The following is a 23,251-nucleotide window of genomic DNA, read 5'->3' as shown; positions in this document are numbered from 1 at the left end:
AAAATGATACCAGCACAAACATTTGAGGCCAGTTTCTTTAGATTTGAAGGTTTGGGGGGCCAACTTCCCTCAGGTGGCTAACTGACATAATTTACAGAAAAACCTGTTCTGTGTCATAAACATAGCGCCCTGTTTTGAAGGTTATTTTTCTTAAGAGTGGGAAAAAAAACCCACTATGCTGGGTCAAGTTCACCATAGCAACCTTCTGCATTAGATCTTTCTAGAGTTTGTCGGTATCTTCAAGGTCTCCTTGGCTTGCTGTCGTCACAGCAGAGGACCAAGCTAGCGCGACGGTGGCTTGTTTTCTCCGGCCGCAAACAGACCACAACCTTCCGTTCTCGGTGTCAAACAGACGGTGGCGGTCCCAAGAGGCCGAGGCCAGCGGATGTCCTAATTGGTCGCCCCGTGGGCGGAGAGAGGCATGGAGGTTGCATATTTGTGTGTTTATTTGTGCAGTGGATGCCAGCCAAAGTGGGCACATCTGATGTGTTTCCATCATACCGCGTAAAATGTGAACCGTGACAGTGGATCCTATTTTAGAGCCTGGGGGCTGGAAAAAAAACAAAAACAAAGGTTGTACGCTGGAATCCATGAAATACCTATTTAAAAGAGAGATTTTCTTTTTCTGTCAGGTCAGAAACTGTGAAAAGTATGGAATAGGAAAAAAAATAATAATTCAGACTTTTTCTCAGAATTCTGAGGCCCCAATCTTCTTCCATAGAAAACAAAAACAATTTGTTTTTTTTTCTAAAATTAGTTCACTTGGAGCTCTTCATCGGCAGAAATTTGTCTCTACAATGGTACTAAAACATTAATTAAATATGCTATGAAAAGAGGTGGAGAAGAATATCCATCAATTGTCTGTAACCAACTTATTGCTTTTGGGTGCTGAAGAACACAAGAAGTTTCACTCTGCTGTACAATTCAGACGATAAAACTTCTGCTTGCACATTTCACAAGCTGTGTGATCTTTTATGGATTAACTGCAAGAAGAAATCTACTTTTGAAGAAGGAAAGATGCATTTATTCATGTAGAGGAATCTGAAAACACATGGTAGAAAGTTGCTCTAGTTGAACGAGACGGAAGTTTAGCTACATGTACAGGAAACTGTGAAACATGGTGAGAGGAAGCTTTTGTGCAACAAATTCGGGCGGAGATTCACCGAAATAACCCTAAAACAGACAGCTACCCAAAAGAATGGTTTAAATGTATCCATATTTATCTTTCAGAATGGCCTCGTCAAAGTTTGACATTAATCCAACTGAGAGTTTCCACCCATCCAGTGTAAGCGGAAGCATTCGTTCTCCGTAATCCGGAATTTTGCAGTAATTTCTGACCACACATTTGACGTGACGAGATCGGTTTGTTACTCGCAAATAGCTCTTTACTCGCCCCGCCTGGCGGTGTCAACACCCTGCTCCACTGCCGCTGAAGCAGCTTGATGTGGCATTTCCCTCCGGCCGAGGTCTGGGAGAGTCCCTGCGTCTGACAGAGACGTCCAGCGGAAGATGAAGCAATTACAACGACGGCGTCTGTGCTTAAAGACTGTGACAGCGGTCGCATCCCATCAGCGTTTGAGGTGGTGGTGATTCAATTCCCGACGAAGTCGTCAAGTCAGAACTGAAGGGAAAACACACAGATCATGAAATGAGGCGGTTAAAGTACTTGATTTATTAGATTTTTTTCCCGGGTTGGGTTACATTTAGTATTTTTGAAAGCTAAGGGTTGCGCTATCTTTAGTTTTTTCCTCCAGTATCATGAATGTGGTTAAAAGTGTTGAGTCTGATAGATCATCTTTAGTTGTTGACATAAAAAAAGACTCTATGCAAGGGAGCAGAAACAAACATTTCCATTCACACTAAAAGCAGCGACGTATAAAGCCTTACTTGTTGCCCTTGGAGACCAAAAGATGTCATCCCTGTCTGGTTTACGCTGTTGCTTATGTTTAAAATGTCCTCGTAAACCCCAGGATTCCTTAAGAGGAAATGTTTTAATGTCATTTCCACAGGGAGAATGAAAAAGGAAGGTTTACGAGACGGTTGCAAGAGCTGCTGTTCTGTATTCTGGTATAAAGATAGTGGCACTAAAAGACATAGAGATGTTTAGAGTCTCGCTGCTTTTTTTTTTCTTCTCCCTTTCAAGAAATACAAACTCAGCAGTTTGTTCATTTTCCACTTGTGAAAAATGGTAATGGTGTGGAAAATAAAAGCATCACCCTTTGGATCTCTGGCTTTTTTTGAACAATGATGTCCTCCTAAAAGGCAAACCTTAATCTCTTCATCCAGTCTTCCTTTTTATTTAACTTCAACAGTCTTTCAAGACATCCCTGCTAAAACTAGCTTAAATCCTTAGTTTAAGCTAGTTTTTAGTTATCTTAAACTAAGGGTTAGCTTAGTTTAAGTTGCTTTGGCAAAGATTGGTACTTAACCGAACCTAGCTTAGATTATTTTTGCTTACCCTAGCTAGTTAAGTAGCTTAACATAATTAAGCTGGTTAGGTTAGCTTATTTTAAGCTAGTTTAAGCTAACCCTGCTTTAAACTTTTCCACAACTTTCTCTCTCTCTGCTGTGTTCTTCTTCTTCTAAAAAAAAAAAAACACCTTTAATATGACAGTTTTCATCAACTGACATGACAAAAATGAGTTTATCCTCTCCCTTCAGCCTCGCCCAGAGTTGTTTATCTCATTTTTCATTCCTGCAGCACAATACCGTCTCATCCTCAGGTAGCCTTAGTCACAGAACTTCCCTCTGCGGTTTATTAAAATCATCAATCAATATATCAATCTGTCTTTGTGGCTTTCAGTTCAATCAATAGGGAGTTTTTATGATGACAAACCTTTGTGATTTCTCGGGGCACGCATGAAGGTCACCAGTTGTGCCTGTGAAACAGCCGTCTGAGCTGTTAGCGGCCGCGAGCGACAAACCTCCCCGAGCCCGAAATGTGATGATAAAAGATGGCCTGAAAATGGGGCTCGTCCTCAGGGCTAAATTAGATCTGCAGTCAGAGTTGGGCCGTCTGTGCAACAGCTGCCCAGCTCTGCCTTCAAAGGGCAATTTGTAGAAGTGGAGGACTTATTTAGCAATGCGATGTGTGTGTGTATGCTGGAAATCAGAATGTCGAGAAGCAGCGTCTCCTGGATAGTGCTTGTGTGTTTTAATGTCTTTCATAAAAAAAAGTTTTTAAACAGAACAAAAACTGTCCATCTGCTGGTGAGACTGGACTCACCCGTCCTTTGGGTTGCCAAAGCAAAAGCTACAAAATCGCCGCTCAGCAGTTATCATCAGTCAGCAGCATTCACACAGCAAAGGCGTCCGTTTCAGCTTTTGTTCTAGTAAAAAAAAAACAATTACTGACAAATCTCTTGAACATGGACTAGGTCTGCTCTGTTTCATAGATGGACAAAAAGTTTGGCTTTTCATGACAAAAGGTTTGAAGAAATAGACCTTTTTTTTTTTTTTTTTTTTACATGTAAAAGCATTCCTTAAGCTACACCACATTTTTTCATGTTTTTCACGACTAAAAATATTTGATTTTTTCTTTTTCTTTTTGCCCGAGACCAGTGGAGTAAAAACGTATGGAATAGATTTGTATTCCCCCTTCTTCAGGCATTTGTAGAGCCATAGTTGCTACAAATTACAGCAGCAGGGCTTTTGGGGAATATCTCTACCAGACTGAAATCTTCGCTCTTTCTTCTCTACAAAAGATGAACATAAAATTGTCAAGTCCTGTTTAATCCTGTGGCAATAATCAATTATGAATTAAAATGACCTCGATAATTTGTTATTTTTGGTGGTTGTTTTATTTATTTATTTTTTTTAGTTCCAGTGCTTGGTGTTCTGTACAGAATTAAAGTTTATTGGTCTTTCAGAGGGCAACCTTGCATTACTATGCTATATTATCAATATATTAGTTGAAAATTGTCTCAAATCAGCAGTATTATCATTTGTAGCAATAATTTTTATGATCATTAGTCTACCTGGAACAGAATGTCAAAAAACTTCTTATTAGTAGAATCAGCTGAAATGTGTGGGGAAACTTAAAGTGCAGCGCACGGAATACACACCTGAAAAGATGCACGTATAATTGTAAAGATACAATCAATATGTTCAGGAACCGTTATCTTGAACTGCGCACAGTTCAAGATAACGGTGACCCAAATAGTGGCAATGATATTTTGAGAGTGCGTGAGTCATACGATCCAAAAAACCAAGCATGAGAGTAAGAGTGTGAAACGACTTCTTCTTGGGCGCTCAGTAGGCAGCAGAGCACAACTACGGATGGGGTGTGGGAGGAAAGTGTAGAAGGAGCACACTGGGCTGTGCGTGGAAGTCTGCTATTCTGGCTCTTGGAGAACGCCTGTAAATGTTTGCAATGTCTGCCTGAGATTCTCGGAGTGTTGCTGCGATTCTGCGACAGACAGCCAGGTTACTGTGAAGAGAAGAATCTGCTTGATGTTAAACTTTGATTTCTCTTTTTAAAACTTTTCAGATGAGTCGGGTTCTCTTCTTTATGTGGTACCGATAGTGTGGAGGGTTTAAACAACAATATTTATTATTTGTATTACTTTAAAACATTGGTGTTTAAAGTAATACATGCATTCTTTATGTATTTATGTGGTTATCAGGCCACTGAACTGTACATATTGCCAATTTATGGTAGTACGTAGTCTAAACTGTAAAACCTTTAAACCTTTGGTTCCAACAGTTGGGTTGCTGTTGGAAGCCAGCTTGTATTACTGCTTTCTACCAGCTTGTTTCCCATTAATAAAGCATTTATAACAACAGAAACAACTTTTTTTTATAAACTTTTTGGTTGTTTTTTGCTTCTGTTTCCACCAGTTCTATCTTTTGTGTTGCTTTTTTACGCTTCCCGATAGTCTTACGTACCAGTAGCAATGGACACATTTTGATATCTACATTCAAATTTCTGTTTTGCACAAAGATGACAAAGCAGTGTTTAAGTTCATAGCTACAGAACACTCTAGCCCCCAGTTAAATCTGAGTACTACTTATAACACAAAATCATGTATAAATCTCTTAGTAAACAGCTTGTTATTAATCACTTCATGTCACGTTGAAGTAACCTTAACCTTGATTGATGTGTTTCTTCTCTTGCTTTTTTCTCTTTTAGTTCATTGCCTTCGCGTCTTTGTTCTTCATCCTGGTCTCCATCACCACCTTCTGCTTGGAGACCCATGAGGCTTTCAACAAAATCATCAACAAGACCGACGCGCGGAACAGCAGCGAGCCGGACCCGGCCCCGCAGTACGAGATTGAGACCGATCCCGCGCTCACATACGTGGAGGGAGTTTGCGTTTTCTGGTTCACCATCGAGTTTCTTGTGCGCGTCACCTTCTGCCCAGTCAAGCTGGAGTTTGTTAAGAGCGTTCTCAACATCATCGACTTTGTGGCCATTCTGCCCTTCTACCTGGAGGTAGGGCTGAGCGGCCTCTCTTCGAAGGCCGCCAAGGACGTCTTGGGTTTTCTCAGGGTGGTGCGTTTCGTCCGGATTCTGCGCATCTTCAAGCTAACGCGTCATTTTGTAGGGCTTAGGGTGCTGGGCCATACATTGCGGGCCAGCACCAATGAATTTCTGCTGCTAATCATCTTCCTGGCGTTGGGAGTTTTGATTTTTGCCACCATGATATATTACGCGGAAAGGATCGGTGCCAAGCCCAATGACCCCACGGCCACTGACCACACCAAGTTCAAGAACATTCCCATCGGCTTCTGGTGGGCCGTGGTGACCATGACTACTTTGGGCTATGGAGATATGTATCCAGAGACCTGGTCAGGCATGGTGGTAGGAGCGTTGTGCGCTTTAGCCGGTGTGCTGACGATAGCCATGCCTGTGCCCGTTATTGTCAATAATTTTGGAATGTACTACTCTTTGGCCATGGCTAAGCAGAAGCTGCCCAAGAAAAGGAAGAAACACATCCCTCAGGCAGTGCAGGGAAGTTCTCCGATATACTGTAAAGGGGACCTCAACTTGACCTGCAACAGCACTCAAGGTGACTTGTGCCACGTCAAAGGGGGTAGATTACTAGAACGCAACCGTTCAGGTAAGACCTCAATAAAACATTGTTCAAAATGATTAACTAACGGCATTCTAGTTATCTTAACATCTCAGTCTGGTTCACACTACAGCACCATCTCTGCAAACGCAAACATGCAGATCAGTGACTCTCTTTAGTTTGATGTCTTGCCCAATGGGTACATGCCAGAGGAGGCTAGGGTTGAGCTGACAAACTCGAAATTGAGAACCAACTACTTTTCCTTTTTCCTTTTCCTCAGAGGCAAAATCATTACTGAATTTAACCGAATGCCTTCCTCAGTTAGAAAGCTGTAAACATTTAGCAGATTCTTTCTTTTCTTACACCGCATTGACCTTTTCCACATCTTCTCCCAATTCAACTCAGACGTCAACATATTTTATTGGAATCATGCTACATTGCATTGGGAAGTGAATTAGATGAATGGTTTTAAATTGTGTTTACAATGACATATCTGTTTCTGTACAACTTGAGGTCAAGAGCGTGGCTTTCTTTCAACAATGGCTACAGCTTTTACAGTTACCATGGGAGTGTGTGATAACTGCTGTCCTGTCTTGGTAGGTTTGCATTTGTTACATGCTCTTTTCTTTTCGGGATGATGGATTATACTCTTCTTGGGATTGTTTAACTTTGGATGTTTTTTTTTATAACCTTACCCTGATTTATAGTCTAATTTTAAACACCGTGTCCCGCCTGCTGTTTTCCTCGCTCTTCGTGATTCTGTTTGTCCACTAATGTTCTCTGATGAGCCTGTGAGGCGTTCACTGACATTAAGTTGAATTCAGGTGAACTCAGATGTTTACTATATGGAGGTCTTACAAATGCAACTGGCTGCACTGGATTTTATTTTGGAATGTCAAAGCAAAACGGCCTAATTACAAATCCACAACACATTTTTTATATTTTTACTTGCGAAAGGATTTGAATACGTACACTTTTTCTCTACTAAATAATTAAGCACCAATAAAACACATGAATTTCTGTGGCTGTAAAGGGATGAAATGTGGAAAAGTCAAGGGTGTATAAATACTTTAGGAGCAAACTGCATATACTTCTTTGCCTTTTGGTCCAAACAAGCCATCAAATTATTTTCACTGCATTTTTTTTTAACAGCAGTTGCTATGGTGACAAAGAAGGCAATGCAAAAGATGGTTAAAAAAAAAAGGAAAGAAAAAGCTCAGGCTGATCAGAATTCAGGGGAAACGCTTTTCCTCCACTAGGGACTGATCCTTTGCTGTTCAGACTGTGGGTTCCTTCTTTCTTTTTTCTGCCTCCAGGTTCATGTCGGTAATTTACTCTGACACATCTGATAGTGATGGAAATTAGTGCTGACCTTTGTGTACTAGGTTTATTTAAATTCCACTGAGGAAATCCCCAAGGGTAAGCGTGTCCGCTGGGCTTTTCGCTGGTCATTAGATCTCAGAACCTTACATTTGAATAGAGCAGTGATTTCTGCTGCTTATAGGATATTGAAGTTACCGAGTTGTTTTCTGAATTAGGATTGTTTAAATGGATGCATAATTTATGTTTCCATCAAAAACATTTAAACTGGCTTTATCGTTTTGGGATTTTTTTAAGCCATTTTGGATAGTATGACTGTTAAATTGAGCAACATTTTTAAAATCTTTTTTTACATCATGGAAAACATACCAATAGCCAGAATAAAATGTTTTTGTTCAATAAAATACAAATTTTATAGGAAATAATATTACCTTGACCTCTGTCACATGAATATAACGATAGCTGAAACACACAGTCGTGTTTTAAATTAGTAAAAAAAATTTAAACAGGAGAACAATGACTTGGTTTTAGCTTTACTTTTAAAGGTAGCCATTTTGCTCAATGTCCCAACAATAGCTGCCAAACAATAAACACATTTTTAATGGAAACTGTATATAATTAAAGATCCAAAACATAAAAAGGGCTTTGAACTGTTGCATTATTAAAAGAAAAACAGACAATTTCCACATTTTTTGGGCCAACCATTTGTTTTACCATTCTTGACTTGTAGCCAGGGGCTGAAAAAGAAATTATTTCAAGGGCCACAAATGGCCCCTTTGCCACACTTTGAACCTCGCTGAACAAGCTCTTGCTGCATTGTGATGTATGACATTTGCTGCACTCGTTTAGTGTGAAAATGGGAGGGATTTTGATATTTCTCTCATACTTGCTACTCACTCAGCTACAGCCTGTTTCAGTTGTCTTCTCCACAACAACAAACATAGTCAAAAAAATGAAAGAAAAGAAACTGTAGCCAACACAGCATCCTTTCCAAAGCGGCGGCGGAGAATGAAATGTAACCCAGTGGTTGTACTCAGGTTACAAAGTTTTTGTGGTGTTTCTTTGCTCCGTTATGTTTTGAGTCTCCTTTGGCAAAAAAATGTATCACTTTGGTGCCCTTAGGCTCATTTCTGACTAAATGACAAAGAAACGTGCAAACTGAACTTCTGTGAAAAAAGTGTTTGGTCCCCGTTTGCATTTTTCTCACACCTAAACGTTTAAAATAAAAATCACGATGTTTCCATTAAAAACAAACGCAAGGTCACACTTGAATAAGTTCGTTCCCACTATACGTCATTAAAAAAAAAAACCATGCCGCGTCATCATCCTCCAACCACTTCCTGTCGTCTTCTTCTTCGTGGTGTGTGCCAGTAGTGATATCTGGTTGTTGATCATGAGAAACAAGTGATTCCATCACAGTTTTGAGAGATAAGCCAATTTTGATATGGCCAAAAAAACCACACACTTTTTTATCTACAAACGAGTTTTTTTTGTTTTTTTTTATTGCAGTGTTTCCATTAAGCAAATTTATTTTTGAAACGTCAAATGGAGCAATTATATGGTCGATGGAAACGCAGCTAGTGAAATCTATTGGACTGGAAGGAGCTTTGCAGCCATTTCAAAGGCTTTAGGAAACCAGTGAAAGAGCCAGAGATGAAATCTAAAGCCCTTCATGCCCCTCTTGCCTCAGTTAAATCAATGCTCATGACTCAACAATAAGAGACCCACTGGGCAACAATGGTGATCTTTGGAAAGTCCCAAATAATTGATAACTAAAGAAAAAACACATCTGCATTTTTCAACCTTGTCAAAAGTAATTGAGATGTTGTGCTATGTGGCGGTTCATGCTTGAAACCCTTCAGCGTAGATTAATTAAATGGTAGTTGTAACAAAACCAGGACCAAACACTTTCTTTACAGCGCTTTCCGGAAACTTTTTTTTACATTTACTGTAACGGATAAGAAGAACGACTGGAGAACTGTGTCTGTTGGTTCCTCCTCCCACAGTTCTGTCGGCAGACTGCAGCGCTGGCAGCGACCTGAGCATGTCTCCGGAGGAGATGGTCCCCATGCGACGGTCCAGCACCCGGGAACACGACCGGCGAAGTGGGGGCACGTGCTTCCTCCTGGCTGCCAGTGACTACACGTGCCCCGCCGACGGAGGGATGAGAAAACCAGGTAACTGCACGTGTAAGTGCTTTCTTATTTATTTGAATCAAAACAAACGTACTTGAAGTACATGTTTTTATTACTTTCAACAAGTTAAGCACCAAGTTGAGAACCCACGGTGTGAGAAATAGTCTGACTTGGATGTAATTTGGTACAAATTCAGAACAGAGGTGGGTGTGAAAGAGATTTGATGACGGCCCCAGCCAGCCTGATTGAACACACCTGCTTACAATCATCTCCTCCTGCGTGTTTAGTCACTTTAGATGTGTTTCCATTACAAACGTGTGCAAATCCTTGTCTATGTTCTGCTAATGTTGAAAAACTATTTTGCAATCGCAGTGTTTCCATTAAAAAAAGAAAAGAATTTTTTTTAAAATAGTGAAAAAACTTGTTCACGCGAAAAGTCATTAAAAATCATGGCAGCGGGCGTGCCGTGGTGGCGTAGTGGTTAGCGCGACCCATATTTGGAGGCCTTCAGTCCTCGACACAGCCGTCGCGGGTTCGACTCCCGGACCCGACGACATTTGCCGCATGTCTTCCTTCCCCGTTTCCTGTCAGCCTACTATCAAACAAGGGACACTAGAGCCCACAAAAAGACCCCCTGGAGGGGTAAAAAAATATATAATAATCATGGCAGCGACGAATGTTAACATTAGATATATTCATAATTCAGCCATGGCGCTAGCGCTCATCGTCTATTAGCCATCAGAGGAGACGTCTACGTCGTATCCATGCGTTGGAGAGACAAACCTTTTATACTACGTATGCAGTGTTTTGGGGAAATTGCGGCATTTTACAGAAGCACTGTGGTTTCAACACATTCAAATGACACATAATTCTTTATCAACCGTGCGATGCTGCGAGAGCTCTCATGGCGTCAGCTGCTCACTGAAAAAATCAAATACGAGCCATCGTCATTCTCCTACTTCCTGTTGTCTTCTTTGTTGTTTTTGCCAGTAGTAACACCCAACCGTTGATCACGTGACTCGTGTGATGAGGGGAAAAAAAAGTTCTAAGACGGCAGTTTTGAGAAATACATCTATTTTAATGTAGGAAATAATATAGTAAATGGAAACACAACTAGGCGACCTGTCCAGGGTGACCCCCGCCTCTCGACCGGAACGTTAGCTGGAGATAGACACCAGCACCTCCCGACCCCACCAGGGACAAGGGTGTAAGAAAATGGATCGATGGAAACACAACTAGTAACTCATGATTATGATCCAATCCTTCACAATCTAACATTTTTGTTTTGCTGACCTCGCCTAGGGTTTATTAAAAATGTTCTAGGTATCACATTTAGCTAGCTCGCTAAATATTTGTATTATGCCATTGCTAAACATATTAGCCTCATGTACACCAACAATGAAACCCATATTTACATTGACAAAGTTTTGCAGACATTTGTAACGGAAACGCTGACGCGACTTTTCCCTTAGTTGCTCCTCCTGAGAACCGGTGCCAGCCGATTGGTCCGCTGCATTAACTACCCACCTGCTTTCACCTGCTTGTTTACTCAAGTACTATTCATGCACTTGGCAAATATTTTTCAGGCTTCACTAATAAACTCCTTAATATCCATTAAATGACAATAAATGACTTGTTCTAAGATCTACAGACCCATTTACCGTCTGTTTGTACCAAAATAATTCCAAATCAGAGCATTCCTTTTTGTTGCTTGACTTCGCACTTTGCTGGATTTTTTTTTTGTGTGTGTGTGTGTGGAGTGTATTTAAACAGCAGCATTAAATATAGAGAGGGAAGAAATACAGAAAAGAGTCTTAAAAAGACAGAGCTCAGTCAGAGTTCTCATCAGCTGATCCGTGTCCTTAGCGACAGGTACGCCAACATCCCTGGAGGGGGGAAGGCTCTTTGTTCAACACTAGTCAGCTCAGGTAACGTAACTTGTTTCTCTGCTGTAAACGGAGCTAAAAGAATCTCGGTGTTTTTTGGCCGTTCCAAGGATCCGACGCTTCTGCTGCGCAGCTGAGTCAGAGCTGCTGCTTTCTGCACACGCAAAATTTATTCATGTTTCCTCGTTGCTTGGAAACATTTGAATAAATTTTGATAAATTTTCCTTTTGGGCCGTTGCCACATTCATCGCCTATTTACAGCAGCCAGATAAATTGCCAAGTATCATCTGTCTCCAAGGCGATGATACAGTCACCTGCAGTCAGCGCGCCAATAGACTTGTTTGCTTCAGTTATTTATATTTTTGTGCTATATTGTATCGGATAATGAAAATTTCTGACCTATTGGCTATTTAAAAAAATTTTTTTTTTTTTTTTTTAAAAGTACTGATACATCTTACAAGCAAATCTGATGCTCTAAGCAATAGAAATACATGTTGACAGCTACATTTATATTTTTTCTGAACAATATTAAAATTTTAACTCCAATTAAGGCCATCATAGCCCTTTGTCACACATTAATATTGCTGAAGAGAAGAGATTTTGTTTTATTGCCTAAGGCAAATAAATATCAAACAATGCTCAAACCTTAACCTGTACGTAGCAATAACATGAAGAAATTTTCTCTCTAGTACTTACTAGTAATAACTAGGCATAAAAAGTCAAATTACAATTTGAAAATCCACTCAGAGAAAAAAAACGCTCAAATTTTAACACCGGTCCGGTCGTCTTATGAAACAGAAATTGAACTATTTGGTTGTAAGCGCCATCAAAACAGAAGCAGCTTTTCTTCTGTTTTGATCTTTGTCCCATTGAGAATTTGTGGGCAACGTTGAAAAGGTGTGGAGGAGAGATTCACTTCCACCAGTTTTATTGTTATTTAATTATAAACCAAAATTATAGGAAACTGTTGTGGAAAGTTTGCGGAAGGACGCCTAAAATGTTGGGGAAACTTTTTTTTTTCCTGAAAATGAGGAATGAAAACAAAATTTCTCCGATTTTGAATTTAGTAACTAAAAATAATCGGTTAATTAACTTTACTGTCAGACGGTGAATGAATAATATGGATCTAAACATCTGGTACATATTTTTTGTTTATAACTGAGAAGTCGACCTGATTTCCGTCATTTTGGCAACATGTGCCAAATTGATTTTAATTGGATTTCTTATTTAATTTAAACACTGCAATTGCGAAATTATGTTTTTTGACACTAGCCAAACATTGACAAAGTTTTGTGCACATTTGTAACGGAAACGCAGCTGCTGACGCGGCGTTTCCCTTAGTTGCTCCTCCTCAGAACCGGTGCCAGCCGATTGGTCCGCTGCATTAACTACCCACCTGCTCTCACCTGCTTGTTTACTTTGCACTGAATGCAGGTTTCAAGTTTAACCTGTTTTTAAAGTGTGAATCCATACAGATGGAAAAATCATGATCATCAGTATGTGCCACTTCCATTCATGCATATACTTTGATATTTCATTAAACCTCCCGTTATTGTTATTATTATTAGTAGTAGTAATATTAGGGTTTGTGCCTGATTTAAAATGTCTGTATGTGAAGATGTTAACATGCAATGAATACAATTTGCAGTGGCTTTCAAAAGTCTTCGTACTCCTTGAACTTTTTCACTTCACTGTATTTCACAGGGATTTTTTATAAAGGGGTTATGTTATGTAAAGTCGACTTTCCATTATGTTACAATGTTGTTCCCTCATCAAAAACATACCTGGAGTGTTACCAAATATTCTTTCATGTATATTTGAGCGATTCTTTAATGTCCCATGGTAACATTTCAGCTGGGCAAAACGGCTGGATACATTTTTTTTTTTTTTTTTTAATTATACAAAAAAAAGAAAAGAAAAGAAAACCTTATACTATTTTCTTTCCACTTCATATTTATTTGCTTATCACACAAAATTGCACAAAAATACATTCAAAGAATGTGCTGGTAAAATGACATGTTGTGAAAAACTTTAAAGGGTATGAAAACTTGTAACATAATGTTGTGTTCAATCTGTTTTTTTTTATAACTGCTGCTGCTTCTGTTTAAGAAAAACTGCATCTGCATCATTTATTTCCTTTTTCATTGACTCTGTAAACTGATTTTTTTTTTATTGCCTGATAATTTCTCAAACACAGCTGCTGTGAAGTTTACATGAACTAAAAAAGAAGAATTTTTTAATGGACTTGGAAGTACAGATTTTCCAAAAACAAAATAAATATGGAGGTTTATTTTACAGATCACGTTTTCTTATCCATTTGACTCATTGATCCTAACCTAATAGGAAGTTGAGGCAAATTCAGATGCGATGCAGATGAAGTCAGATCTCAAGCCAATCTGTAACTATGTTATGTTAATAAATAAATTAAACAGAACAATTTTAGCAACATGAAGTAAGCTAAGTCATCTCAACAAGCAACTCAACATCCTACAATCTAAAGAAGCTAAAGAACAGACGGTAATCTATAGATCTGCAAATGTAAAATTAATCTGTAACCATGGAAAAGTTGTGAACCTTCGTAGAAGTAGTTGGCCTATCAATTTAGGCTCATTTAGCATAAATTACTAGGGCACTACAATAGGTCAAATGTAGTTATCTAGCTGGATAACTACCTAGGTAGATAACTATCTATGTAGATAGTTATCTAGCTACAAAGCTGACCGGAGCTCTGTCAGGAGATGCTAGATAACTATCTAGGTAAATAACTATCTGGATAGATAGTTATCTACCTACAAAGCTAGATAGTTAGCTTTCTTACTATCTAGAAAGCTAACTAGATAGTTAGGTAGACTAACTATTTAGTCTAGCCAACTAGACTAGCTAGCTATCTAGCTAACTAGTTAGATAGCTATCAGATAGATAGATAGATAGCTTTCTAGCTAGTTATCAGTCAATTCTGAGGCAGCTGTCTATCTAGCTAGAAAGATAAATTCTCTTCCATTGCTTTGGTTATTTGTTGCTCCACAGCAGCTGTTGTAGTGAACACCGGAGCTCTGTCAGGAGATGCCCTGTGCATGCTCTCAACATGCAGTCTGCTGCTGTTGCTCTGTCTCACTCCTGTCTCCTGTCTTGTCTCGGTTCAATCGGCCGGCTTGGATTCGGATCGTTGCCTGCCTTCGTGCCTTCCTGCCTGCCTGCCTGTGTGTGTTCATGTCCTGCACAACCTCCACCACCACCACCACCACCACCGCCGCCGCTTCCACCACCGCCGTTTTGCCGCCCCTCCCTCATCTGAAGGCTATGAGAAATCCCGGAGCTTAAACAACATTGCTGGCATGGCCGGTAACACCCTGCGGTTGTCTCCCGTGACCTCGCCGTACGGATCCCCCTGCCCGCTGCGCCGCTCCCGCTCCCCTATCCCATCCATCCTGTGAGGCCTCCAGCCTAAAAAGAACGCCCGCCCTCCCTTCCTTCGGCATCGTGTCTGAACTTGCATATTGCCTACATCGCAGCTGAGACTTAACGCTGCCAGGCTGGCAAATCTCAGCAAGCAAGGAAGGAGCGTGCGCTAACATCCTTCAGTAACACGATTATTCCACTTTGTCACTTGGAGTTCCCTTTAGTTTGACGCTGTCATTTGAGACTTGCAATAAAGGAACCCTGACTGAAGTAGCCGCCATCCACCATGTGATCCATATTTACTAATCAGGGATATTAGATGTTGCCATATTTAGATGTCATCAACCGAGACGTGCTTCCAGGGACAAAAAGATAAAGAGATGTCACAACATTTCAACCACACACGACTGTCACTTTGCTTTATGGTTTGGTGTTATTTTTGGGGTTTGAAGCGGAACGAAACGGTGCGAGAGTGTAAGTTTCATCTCGCACGAGCACCGACAGCAGAGCCTGCTCATGTTTGTGCAAGGATCTGGTTTGGCAAACAGTTCGAAGGAGGAGAAAAGCTTGAGGATTTATATGCATACATACATAAAGATGTGTCTTTGTTTTAGTTTTATGGTGTAGGGATTGTGTTTTTTTTCTTCCTTTTTTTTTTTTTTTTTGATTCCACTGAGTGCCACCAAACTTGCTGTGTTTCTGGTTGTTTACTGGCAGATAACTGCAAAGAGGTGGTCTTTACTGGTTTCACACAAGCAGAGAGCAGCGTTCTATCTTAATGGCTTTGGGAGATGGAACCACCATGGCAGAAAGGTAACACTCTGACGGGACCCCTGGCATCAGCTTTCAGTGCAGAACACGTATTTGGTTTGTCGTCTTGTCTCTTTACTAAAGCGGGATTCATTGTAGTGATCGGAATATGCTGGTGTTTTATTGTAGAGACAAGCACAAGGCTTCATAAAGTCACATGCAGCATTTTTCTCCAGTGCATTATTATTATTAAACTGTTAAGATTGCAAGCATATATTAACGAAACAAGCAAACTCAGGTTCAAGTGTTTCTAGGCATAGGTTGGTAAGAGATTCAAAGCTTCTTCAAGCCTGTTAGCTCTGTCAACTCAACAACTACTTCCTTTCCCACTTCAAAATAAGAGCCACAATCATAGACGGAACAATTACTAACACAAACTCAAAGCTGAAGTGAATAATAAGCCATTTATTGCTGGAGCTATTGCTAACTCTAAACAAAACAGCAACCATATTGGATTTTAAGGTCAGGATTGTTAAAAATCCACCAACAATATCCACTTACTTTAGATTTCAATAAGCAATATAAAGTTAGGAAACATCTGTTTCATTACTGTCTTTAATTTTTAATAACTGGAACATTTGTCCTTACACTTTAACACTGTAAAGTGTAAGCTAGCTGACGAACAGTGCTCAGCAACATGTCGGGGAGGGCCAGCTTTACTTTCCAGGTCAAGGAGTTAAATGACTCGAGGCAACCAAAAAAAAAAACAACCTTCAGACGACGTCAGCCATGTTTTCAAAGGGGACAGTTTATGTGGTCGCGCAATGTTTGGTGCGATTGAGAAAGTTGGAAAATAACGAGAGGAAATTCTGGGAGAAGGACCCAAAACACCATCAGTTTGATAAGAATAACAAAATTAATTAGCATAGCATCACAGCATCAACAATAACTTAAGCAGATGGATGCATTTCTGATTCTTGAACCAATTTTACCTCCTCCAGTCGCGATGAAAAAGCTAAATCCAGTAGTTAGACATTCTTAAAATGTTATGTCATATTAATGTTATATTATGCAGTACAAATGAAAGTTTGTTAGTCGCTTGTGCACGGGCTCTCAACAACCTTCTAGAACATCCTCCATAATTTATTAAACTCCACCACTCCCTGAGAATAAACAAGTTATGGGAGGACTCAACTATAATAGGTTGGGAATACCTTTAATCCCCTAAATTTAGTAATTATTCGACAGAGTAGTTGACTTCTAAAAGTATCTGATAGCCAGAACCTAACTCCTTGTAAAAATTCAACCATTTACTCTGATTTTTTTTACAACTGTGTGGGGAAAAAAAATCCAAAAGATACACAGCACATGCATCAGGCGTAAATGTAACCGAACAAATGTTCCATGTGATTTCTTTTATCAATGCTGCTGTTGCAGAAACATTGTTGCGAATTTGTAATATTTCAAAAATCACAAGACGTTGTTCCCGTTCTGACCGCTAGGTGGCAGTCAAGCGTTTTCAATATGATTCCTGGTCTGTAGAGAAAATTCATCAACTGGCGCTTTGGCTCCAGCAACACTCAGAGGCAAATTTGAAACAATAGCTGGAAATTATATGAACACTTTTAGCATTTTGATTCAAAATGGCCTGTTAGGAACCTTTCTATGTCTTGACAGCGCTAACTGTTACCAGCCCATACCTAGATGTTACCAGTTTGCTTTAGGAAATACTCACTAAAAAGTGAGTTGTTGTTTTGTTTTTTTTTCTTTGAAGCAACTCTTACACCAGACAGATAAAACCTGCACTATGTGAAACCCATCCTCACAGTGCGTCTTTACCACAAGCGCATGGTTGCCTGGCAACTGGCTCACAGCAAGATGCATCTTACACACAGCTTGGCAAGAAGAAAAAAAAAAACTTGGTTAAAAACATTTTTTTTTTCCTCTTGATTTCACTGCAAACTCCTTATTTATCTCCCTTCCCTCCACTTAAGTCACTGAAATGCATCACGCAGTTCGTAGAATCTCATGTTGCATTTTGAGCGCGTGACCGATCTGGTCCTTTGTGAGATGTGATGTTTTTGAAAGATGTGTCCGTGTTTCACTGAAACCATTCATTCCTGTTTGAATGCCAGTGGGATAAGACTGTCATCAGTAGTGGCGACCTATTGCGGTGGGAGACCGCCCTCTGAACCCACCAGTGGGAACCACGAGGCCACTGCTACCGGACAACACGGAGGACCCTGCAAAGAAGCTAATGACTGACAGCAACCCAGCTTACTGTTCTGCCAACAAGGAAGAGACTTATTGGTAAAACAACAACAACAACAACAAAATTCTGGGAGGACTTTGATATGTTAAGCCCTCTCACGTTGTTATTATTATTTTATTTTCCTGTTTCGGAATCGGAGGGGGGGCGATTGAAAAAAAGAAAGAAAAAAAATGGTCCTTAAGGAGAAAGTTTATGACATAGACATTGCTCCTGTAAATACAATAACTCCAGCACATCTGGGCCAAGTGGCTCTGTCCACACATCTGTCTTTTGATGGCGAGTCGGGTATCAAGGTGGGCGCTATGGTAGCTGCGTAGTGTCGTGACACTCGGCATCGATGCCTTTTCTAGCTGTGGTATCTCCTTTCCATCGCAATAAGTGTATTAAGGCGTATCCGTTGAGGCACTTTGTGTTTTTGAAAATGGAGTGTTAATCGTACCAGATACTCTACTTACGGTATATACAGCGTAGAGAGACATAATGTGCTAAGCTGAATAAATACATCGCAGTCATCTATGCTTACTTCTTATTTGGTGACATGCTTCAGGCCCCGCCCACGCTAACACCGGGATTTCTATTCTTTCTTTGTTTACACTTCCCTTCTGCAAACCAACCAATTTTCAATTGGAAATAATTTGACATTTTAAAGTAAAGTCTGTTTGGGGTGTTTACATGCACACTGGATTCAGGTAATGTTAGCCCACTGCGGCTCACTTCACCCCTTTGCCTTGCATTGCTTTTTGGTTCCTTCCCATATCCATTTCAGACATTTAAGCAAACTCCATTTTATATAGTTTACACCCTTAAACAATTATATGTTTGATTAGTTTTGTTGTAGTTTAGTATTTTCAGAAATGAGAAAAAAATAAATGGACGTGAAGATGAAACCAGGCTTCCTCTTCCCTGAAATCAGTTGCTATGTAAAAGATTTGAGTTTATGATACTACATCAGACACAAAACGTTATACAGCATTGTTTGTTGATGGATATTTTTCATTGGAGTGATATAAACTCATTTTCTCCTACATAATGAGTCAAAAAAGGAAATTGTCATTGTATTCCCTTGTCTGGACAGGTGAATTGACACACGATCAATGAAATTGGATGGCACCATTTCATATAAAAACAAAAAAATCTGATAAAAATGATCAAAACTTTAACGGTAGTATCAGTGAAATGATTAGCACCTGAAGAAGAAACACAACAGTCCAAAATGTTCAAATAAATGTATAAACACAAATCTATGTTCATTAAGCTTCAAATATAATAGAAAACATTTTCCCTATCACTGCTTTAGCCGTGCTCATTATCTTCTTTGGAATTTAAATCTAGTGAATGTTGACAATATTTCCACCTACTGGTGCCGAATTGCTATAGCAGCTTTTCTTAATGGCATTTTACAGATTTAAAGAGGGGGGGGGGAAAAAGATCAGTTGTAAATGTAATGTAAATCTGGCGTAGCGTAGCCGGGGCCTCGGTAGGCTAAGTCACAAACGTGAGTGTGTATGTCTATATGTGTCCCCAAAAACTCTACCAGGTGGAGAGCTGGGGTTTGAAACACTAGTTCAGGGGAGACCAGTGAGTGGACCTGATGCTGAATCTTCCAGTTAGTGTTAGCACAAGCGCTCTCCCTGCGATGCAGCTACCATTGTAGAAGCCTCCCATTTCCCCCCACACACACACCCCCTCTCCCACTAACCCCAGCCACCAATACCTACCTGGTGCATTTAGTGCTGCAGATTTTTTTTCTCTCTTTACAAACCAAAATGACTCTTAACATTACTCCTCATTATTTCTGGTCGCTACAGAAAAAAGGAAAAAAAAAAACAACTGCATGACTTGATTCTTCCAAGCTTTGTTTCCTCCAGCCCCTTAAACCTCCCCTCCCCGTCCCCCCCACTCTGTTATGGGGACGGAGCAAAAAGTGTAGCAGAAATTTCACCGCGTTCCGAAGCGGGACTTCTAGAGCGGTACGCGTCTGCACTTGTAGCAACACTGTGTGCCCACACAATCACATCGGCTTTGCAATAAGCAAAACGGGAAAGGAAGGGGGAAAAAAAAAAAAAAAAGCACCGACCCACACTGTGATTTCAGCAGCCAGTTAAAGTAGGAACGGAAATAAAACGAAGCCCCCCAAAAACCGGCTGTTTGTTTGGTAGCGACCTGCGCGGTTGTAGGCTAGCTGTTCCAAGTTATCGCCCCGTACACACAATCCTCCTTGTGTAGTAACCACACGCTGCTTTACTCTTTTGAACTGTCAAAGGAGAACCGTTCTTGTGTAATTCTAGGATGATGTTGTGACTTGAAAACAAACGGACAACAAGAAAAAACAAACAAAAAAACAAAAAAAAGGGTGTTTATTTTTTTGAATCCAGAACACGTATTTTTGTGCCATGCTGTTGATGACCCCACCGCTCTGAACGGTGGAAGTCATGGTGGTCTGATGGTGTGCTTCTCCGTCGTACGTTCAAACTGTCGACGCTTTTGACCCGAGTTCACATTTCGTACGTTTTACTGTGAGGAAAGTTCCGGTTTTAAGTGTGTGTTTGTGGCGCTTTTTGTTGTCATTCTAAAATGCATGCTAAAAAAAAATAAATAAATAATAAAGTCACTATGTCAATCTGTACAAAAAAAAGTTGAAGAAATGACCTCCTGTATATCATTCTGTGTATAGAATTAAGGTAAATGCTATGTGAAAGACTCACATAAACTATTTATCTTTTACTTGTTTGATCTCTTTATTTTATTTGTGTCACTGTTTTTGTCTTCTTTACAATTATTATTGTAAATGTCTGAAATACAGTCAGCTGCTAACTAACTAACCGTAGGTAGCGAAGATGCTAACTATAAGGTAGTGCTAGTGATTCTAGTGGAACAATTACCAATACTTAAATGCTAACGAGGTCAAAATAAGTGTCTTATCTCAAGTCTGTCAGAAAGCTAGCAAACAAGGTAAGTCTCTGTTGAAGGAAAAAGGTAAGTTCAACATCGTCATGTAGAAACACGTCGCCTGAGAAACTTTTATTATAGTGGATTCTAATCGGTAACATTAAAAAACAATCTTTTTTGCAATTAATTGTAATTTTAGCCCCGTGTCCTCTAGCATGGCTCCAGCTGACAATATTTTTAAGTATCTTTGGATTACTTCTTCGTAAACGGACATCAACTTCTGGGAATGAAAAGACGCAAGAAGAAGAAAAAGAAAAGGCCCACAAAGATTGAAAGTTGAACAATAAAATAAAAATCGGCCTGTATTGCACCGTTCATGCAACAGATCATTCAAAATGCTTTGCGTAACGAAGAGACGTACACTTATGAAATATGGCAGTGAAAGCAAACAGGTATTGAATTATAACTGAATTATTTTTGTACGCTGTTCAAGAACATCAGTGCTGAATTTAACTTTTATTTTGTCGTCATTGAATGCATTTCCTAAGTAATATGTGAAAACTGAAAACAATTTGGCTGTTATGTTCTCATAATCAGGTGATGATTGGTAATATTGATCTAAGTGACAAATCTGTTGTTGCACAACAGTTTTAAAGGGTGAAGGTTGCGAGTTCAGTTTCCTAGAAGGAGGGAAAAGATGAACAAAACTCTAAAACCAGAAGCTGGGTTTGTCCTCCGTTGATTTCTCCTGCCTCATACCCCGTGTCAGTGCAGGTTTGGATGCTGCCCATCCTCTGGTTCATGTCCAGCGATCAGCCACACTGCAAGACATCCCGACTATCTTTACTCCGGTTGTCATGGATACAGCCACAAACGTGCCAAAGCGATGTAAACAGCCAAAGCTGGGGAGTGTGTTTTCTTTTCTTTCTTTATTTTGAGGCTCCCCTTCGCCTCTCTCGACCTTCTTCCATTGTAACTCTCTGCCTGGAAACAGACGGGGGAGGCGGGATTTGCCAGCTGCTGAGAATCCAAAATAGCAAATTTGTGACATGAATATTGCATCAGAGTTCAAAAGCAGAGGCAAATTCATTGCTATTAAATGTACGATAAGGTGTCTTTAAATATGTTATGAAGTATGTGAGGGTATTTTTTAAATATATATTAAAATGTATTTTGTGGACTTTAGAACAAGCTTAAAGGTGCAGCAGCTCAGATTCCAATTTTTGGGGGGCCCCAAAGATTTTTTTCTTTTTCTTTTTAATGGTGTTTTGCAAACATTGCACTTTATATGGAACCCAAATCATATGAGTTATGTTATAATCTACAATGCGTCAGTTTATACTTGCTGATGTATAAGAGCACCTATACTGTAATTTGCCTTAGTAAAAAAAAATTTTCCTTGGTGAATAATAGGGCACCAAAACTGGCTCCAGCCCTGGGAGCTCAGTACTGCCCCCTATCAGTGCGTAGAGGTACTACCTGTACATTAAACCCTCCCGCTGTCTTAAAGCCAGCGCTACAGAAGTCGCAGTCAGACCGTCAATTCCCAAAACAACACAGAAGAAAACTGTCGAGCGTTACCTCGACTGTGCACAGAGTAAAAATCTTGCGCCATCTCTTACGGCTGCAGGAGGGTTAAAAGCGCCAAACACACATTGCTAACAGCTAGCCTGACCACAACATTGGTTAAAACTAGAGTGAAATAACTTTTTGGGTAAATAAAATGCAGTAATATTGCAGTCTATTAAATCCCAGTATGTTTGGTGATGTAATCTCCCATTAGTCACATTGTACAGATGAACCAAAGATGGTGGTTGTTAGGTTTTTTTGCACTGTGGTGTGGCGCTTCATTCCTGCCTCATACCTGCGTGTCAGTGCAGATCAATGCCTCATAATCCGACTGCAATTACTGATGATGACGGACTGAGTCCGGCACTGGAGTGGGAGCTCAGTTTAGGGCTTTGTTCAAGGTGTGTCCTCGGAAAATAAATAAATATATAAATAAATAAATAAATAAAAAAACAACAACAAACACTACATTACTCACAAGCGGACATTGAGCCCATTATTGACAGGCTAAAGGGCAGCTTGTAGTGGCCTGTGTTAAGTGCCGGTACAGGTATGGGATGTAAACAAACCCCAGAAAAAGAAATACTTTTTTTTTTTTTTTTTTTTATGCAAAAATGCTAAAAATAAAAAAATAAAATGAGGATTTGATTCCAGCTGCAGGAGGTAATGATCCTGAAACCGGCACTCCAGAGGTCCAATCCAGCTCTTCTCTTCTCTTCTCTTCTGTAAGTATGTGAGACCATCATGCACACACTCCTCTGTGGGTTTTGGATTCTGCTCTTTATTTAGCCGCAGGAAGAAGAACAGAAACAAGTAAGAGTCGCACAACTCTTCCTTTGAGCTGGAAAGACATCCAACCAAGACTTACTTAGGATTTCTGTAGCAGCAGAATAAAATTCAGATGAATAGCGTTGGTTGTGCTATTGTGTATTTATTTAATCGTTGCCAGCCTGATCGCAGATATGAGGAAAAAAATATGTGGAAGTTTAGATGTGCAGCTCTGATGATCTACACTGA

At 40.0% G+C, this 23,251-nt stretch overlaps 1 protein-coding gene across 10 annotated transcripts in view; it reads left to right on the top strand.

Annotated features, from left to right (window-relative positions):
• The window catches only part of kcnc2 (potassium voltage-gated channel, Shaw-related subfamily, member 2), a 71,429-nt gene extending 50,929 nt beyond the window's left edge, over positions 1-20,500 (top strand). The window contains exons 2-6 of one of the 10 annotated variants that reach the window (XR_004342571.1): positions 5,132-6,062; positions 9,341-9,523; positions 11,336-11,397; positions 15,472-15,567; positions 17,640-20,500. Coding sequence is in view for 8 of the 10 variants with exons in the window: in XM_032588928.1 (XP_032444819.1) it covers positions 5,132-6,062; positions 9,341-9,523; positions 14,653-14,789 (1,251 nt within the window). In the remaining 2 variants the exon portion in view is untranslated. Of the gene's footprint in view, positions 1-5,131; positions 6,063-9,340; positions 9,524-11,335; positions 11,398-14,652 lie in introns of all 10 variants that reach the window. The other 9 variants (XR_004342570.1, XM_032588933.1, XM_032588934.1 and 6 more) reach the window with 9 other exon arrangements.
• Positions 20,501-23,251: the final 2,751 nt, after the last annotated feature.

Source organism: Xiphophorus hellerii, chromosome 17 (genome assembly GCF_003331165.1).
Source record: "Xiphophorus hellerii strain 12219 chromosome 17, Xiphophorus_hellerii-4.1, whole genome shotgun sequence".
NCBI classification, from domain to species: Eukaryota; Metazoa; Chordata; class Actinopteri; order Cyprinodontiformes; family Poeciliidae; genus Xiphophorus; species Xiphophorus hellerii.
Note: the sequence above shows the minus strand (reverse complement) of the source record. Positions and strands in the feature narration are given on the sequence as shown.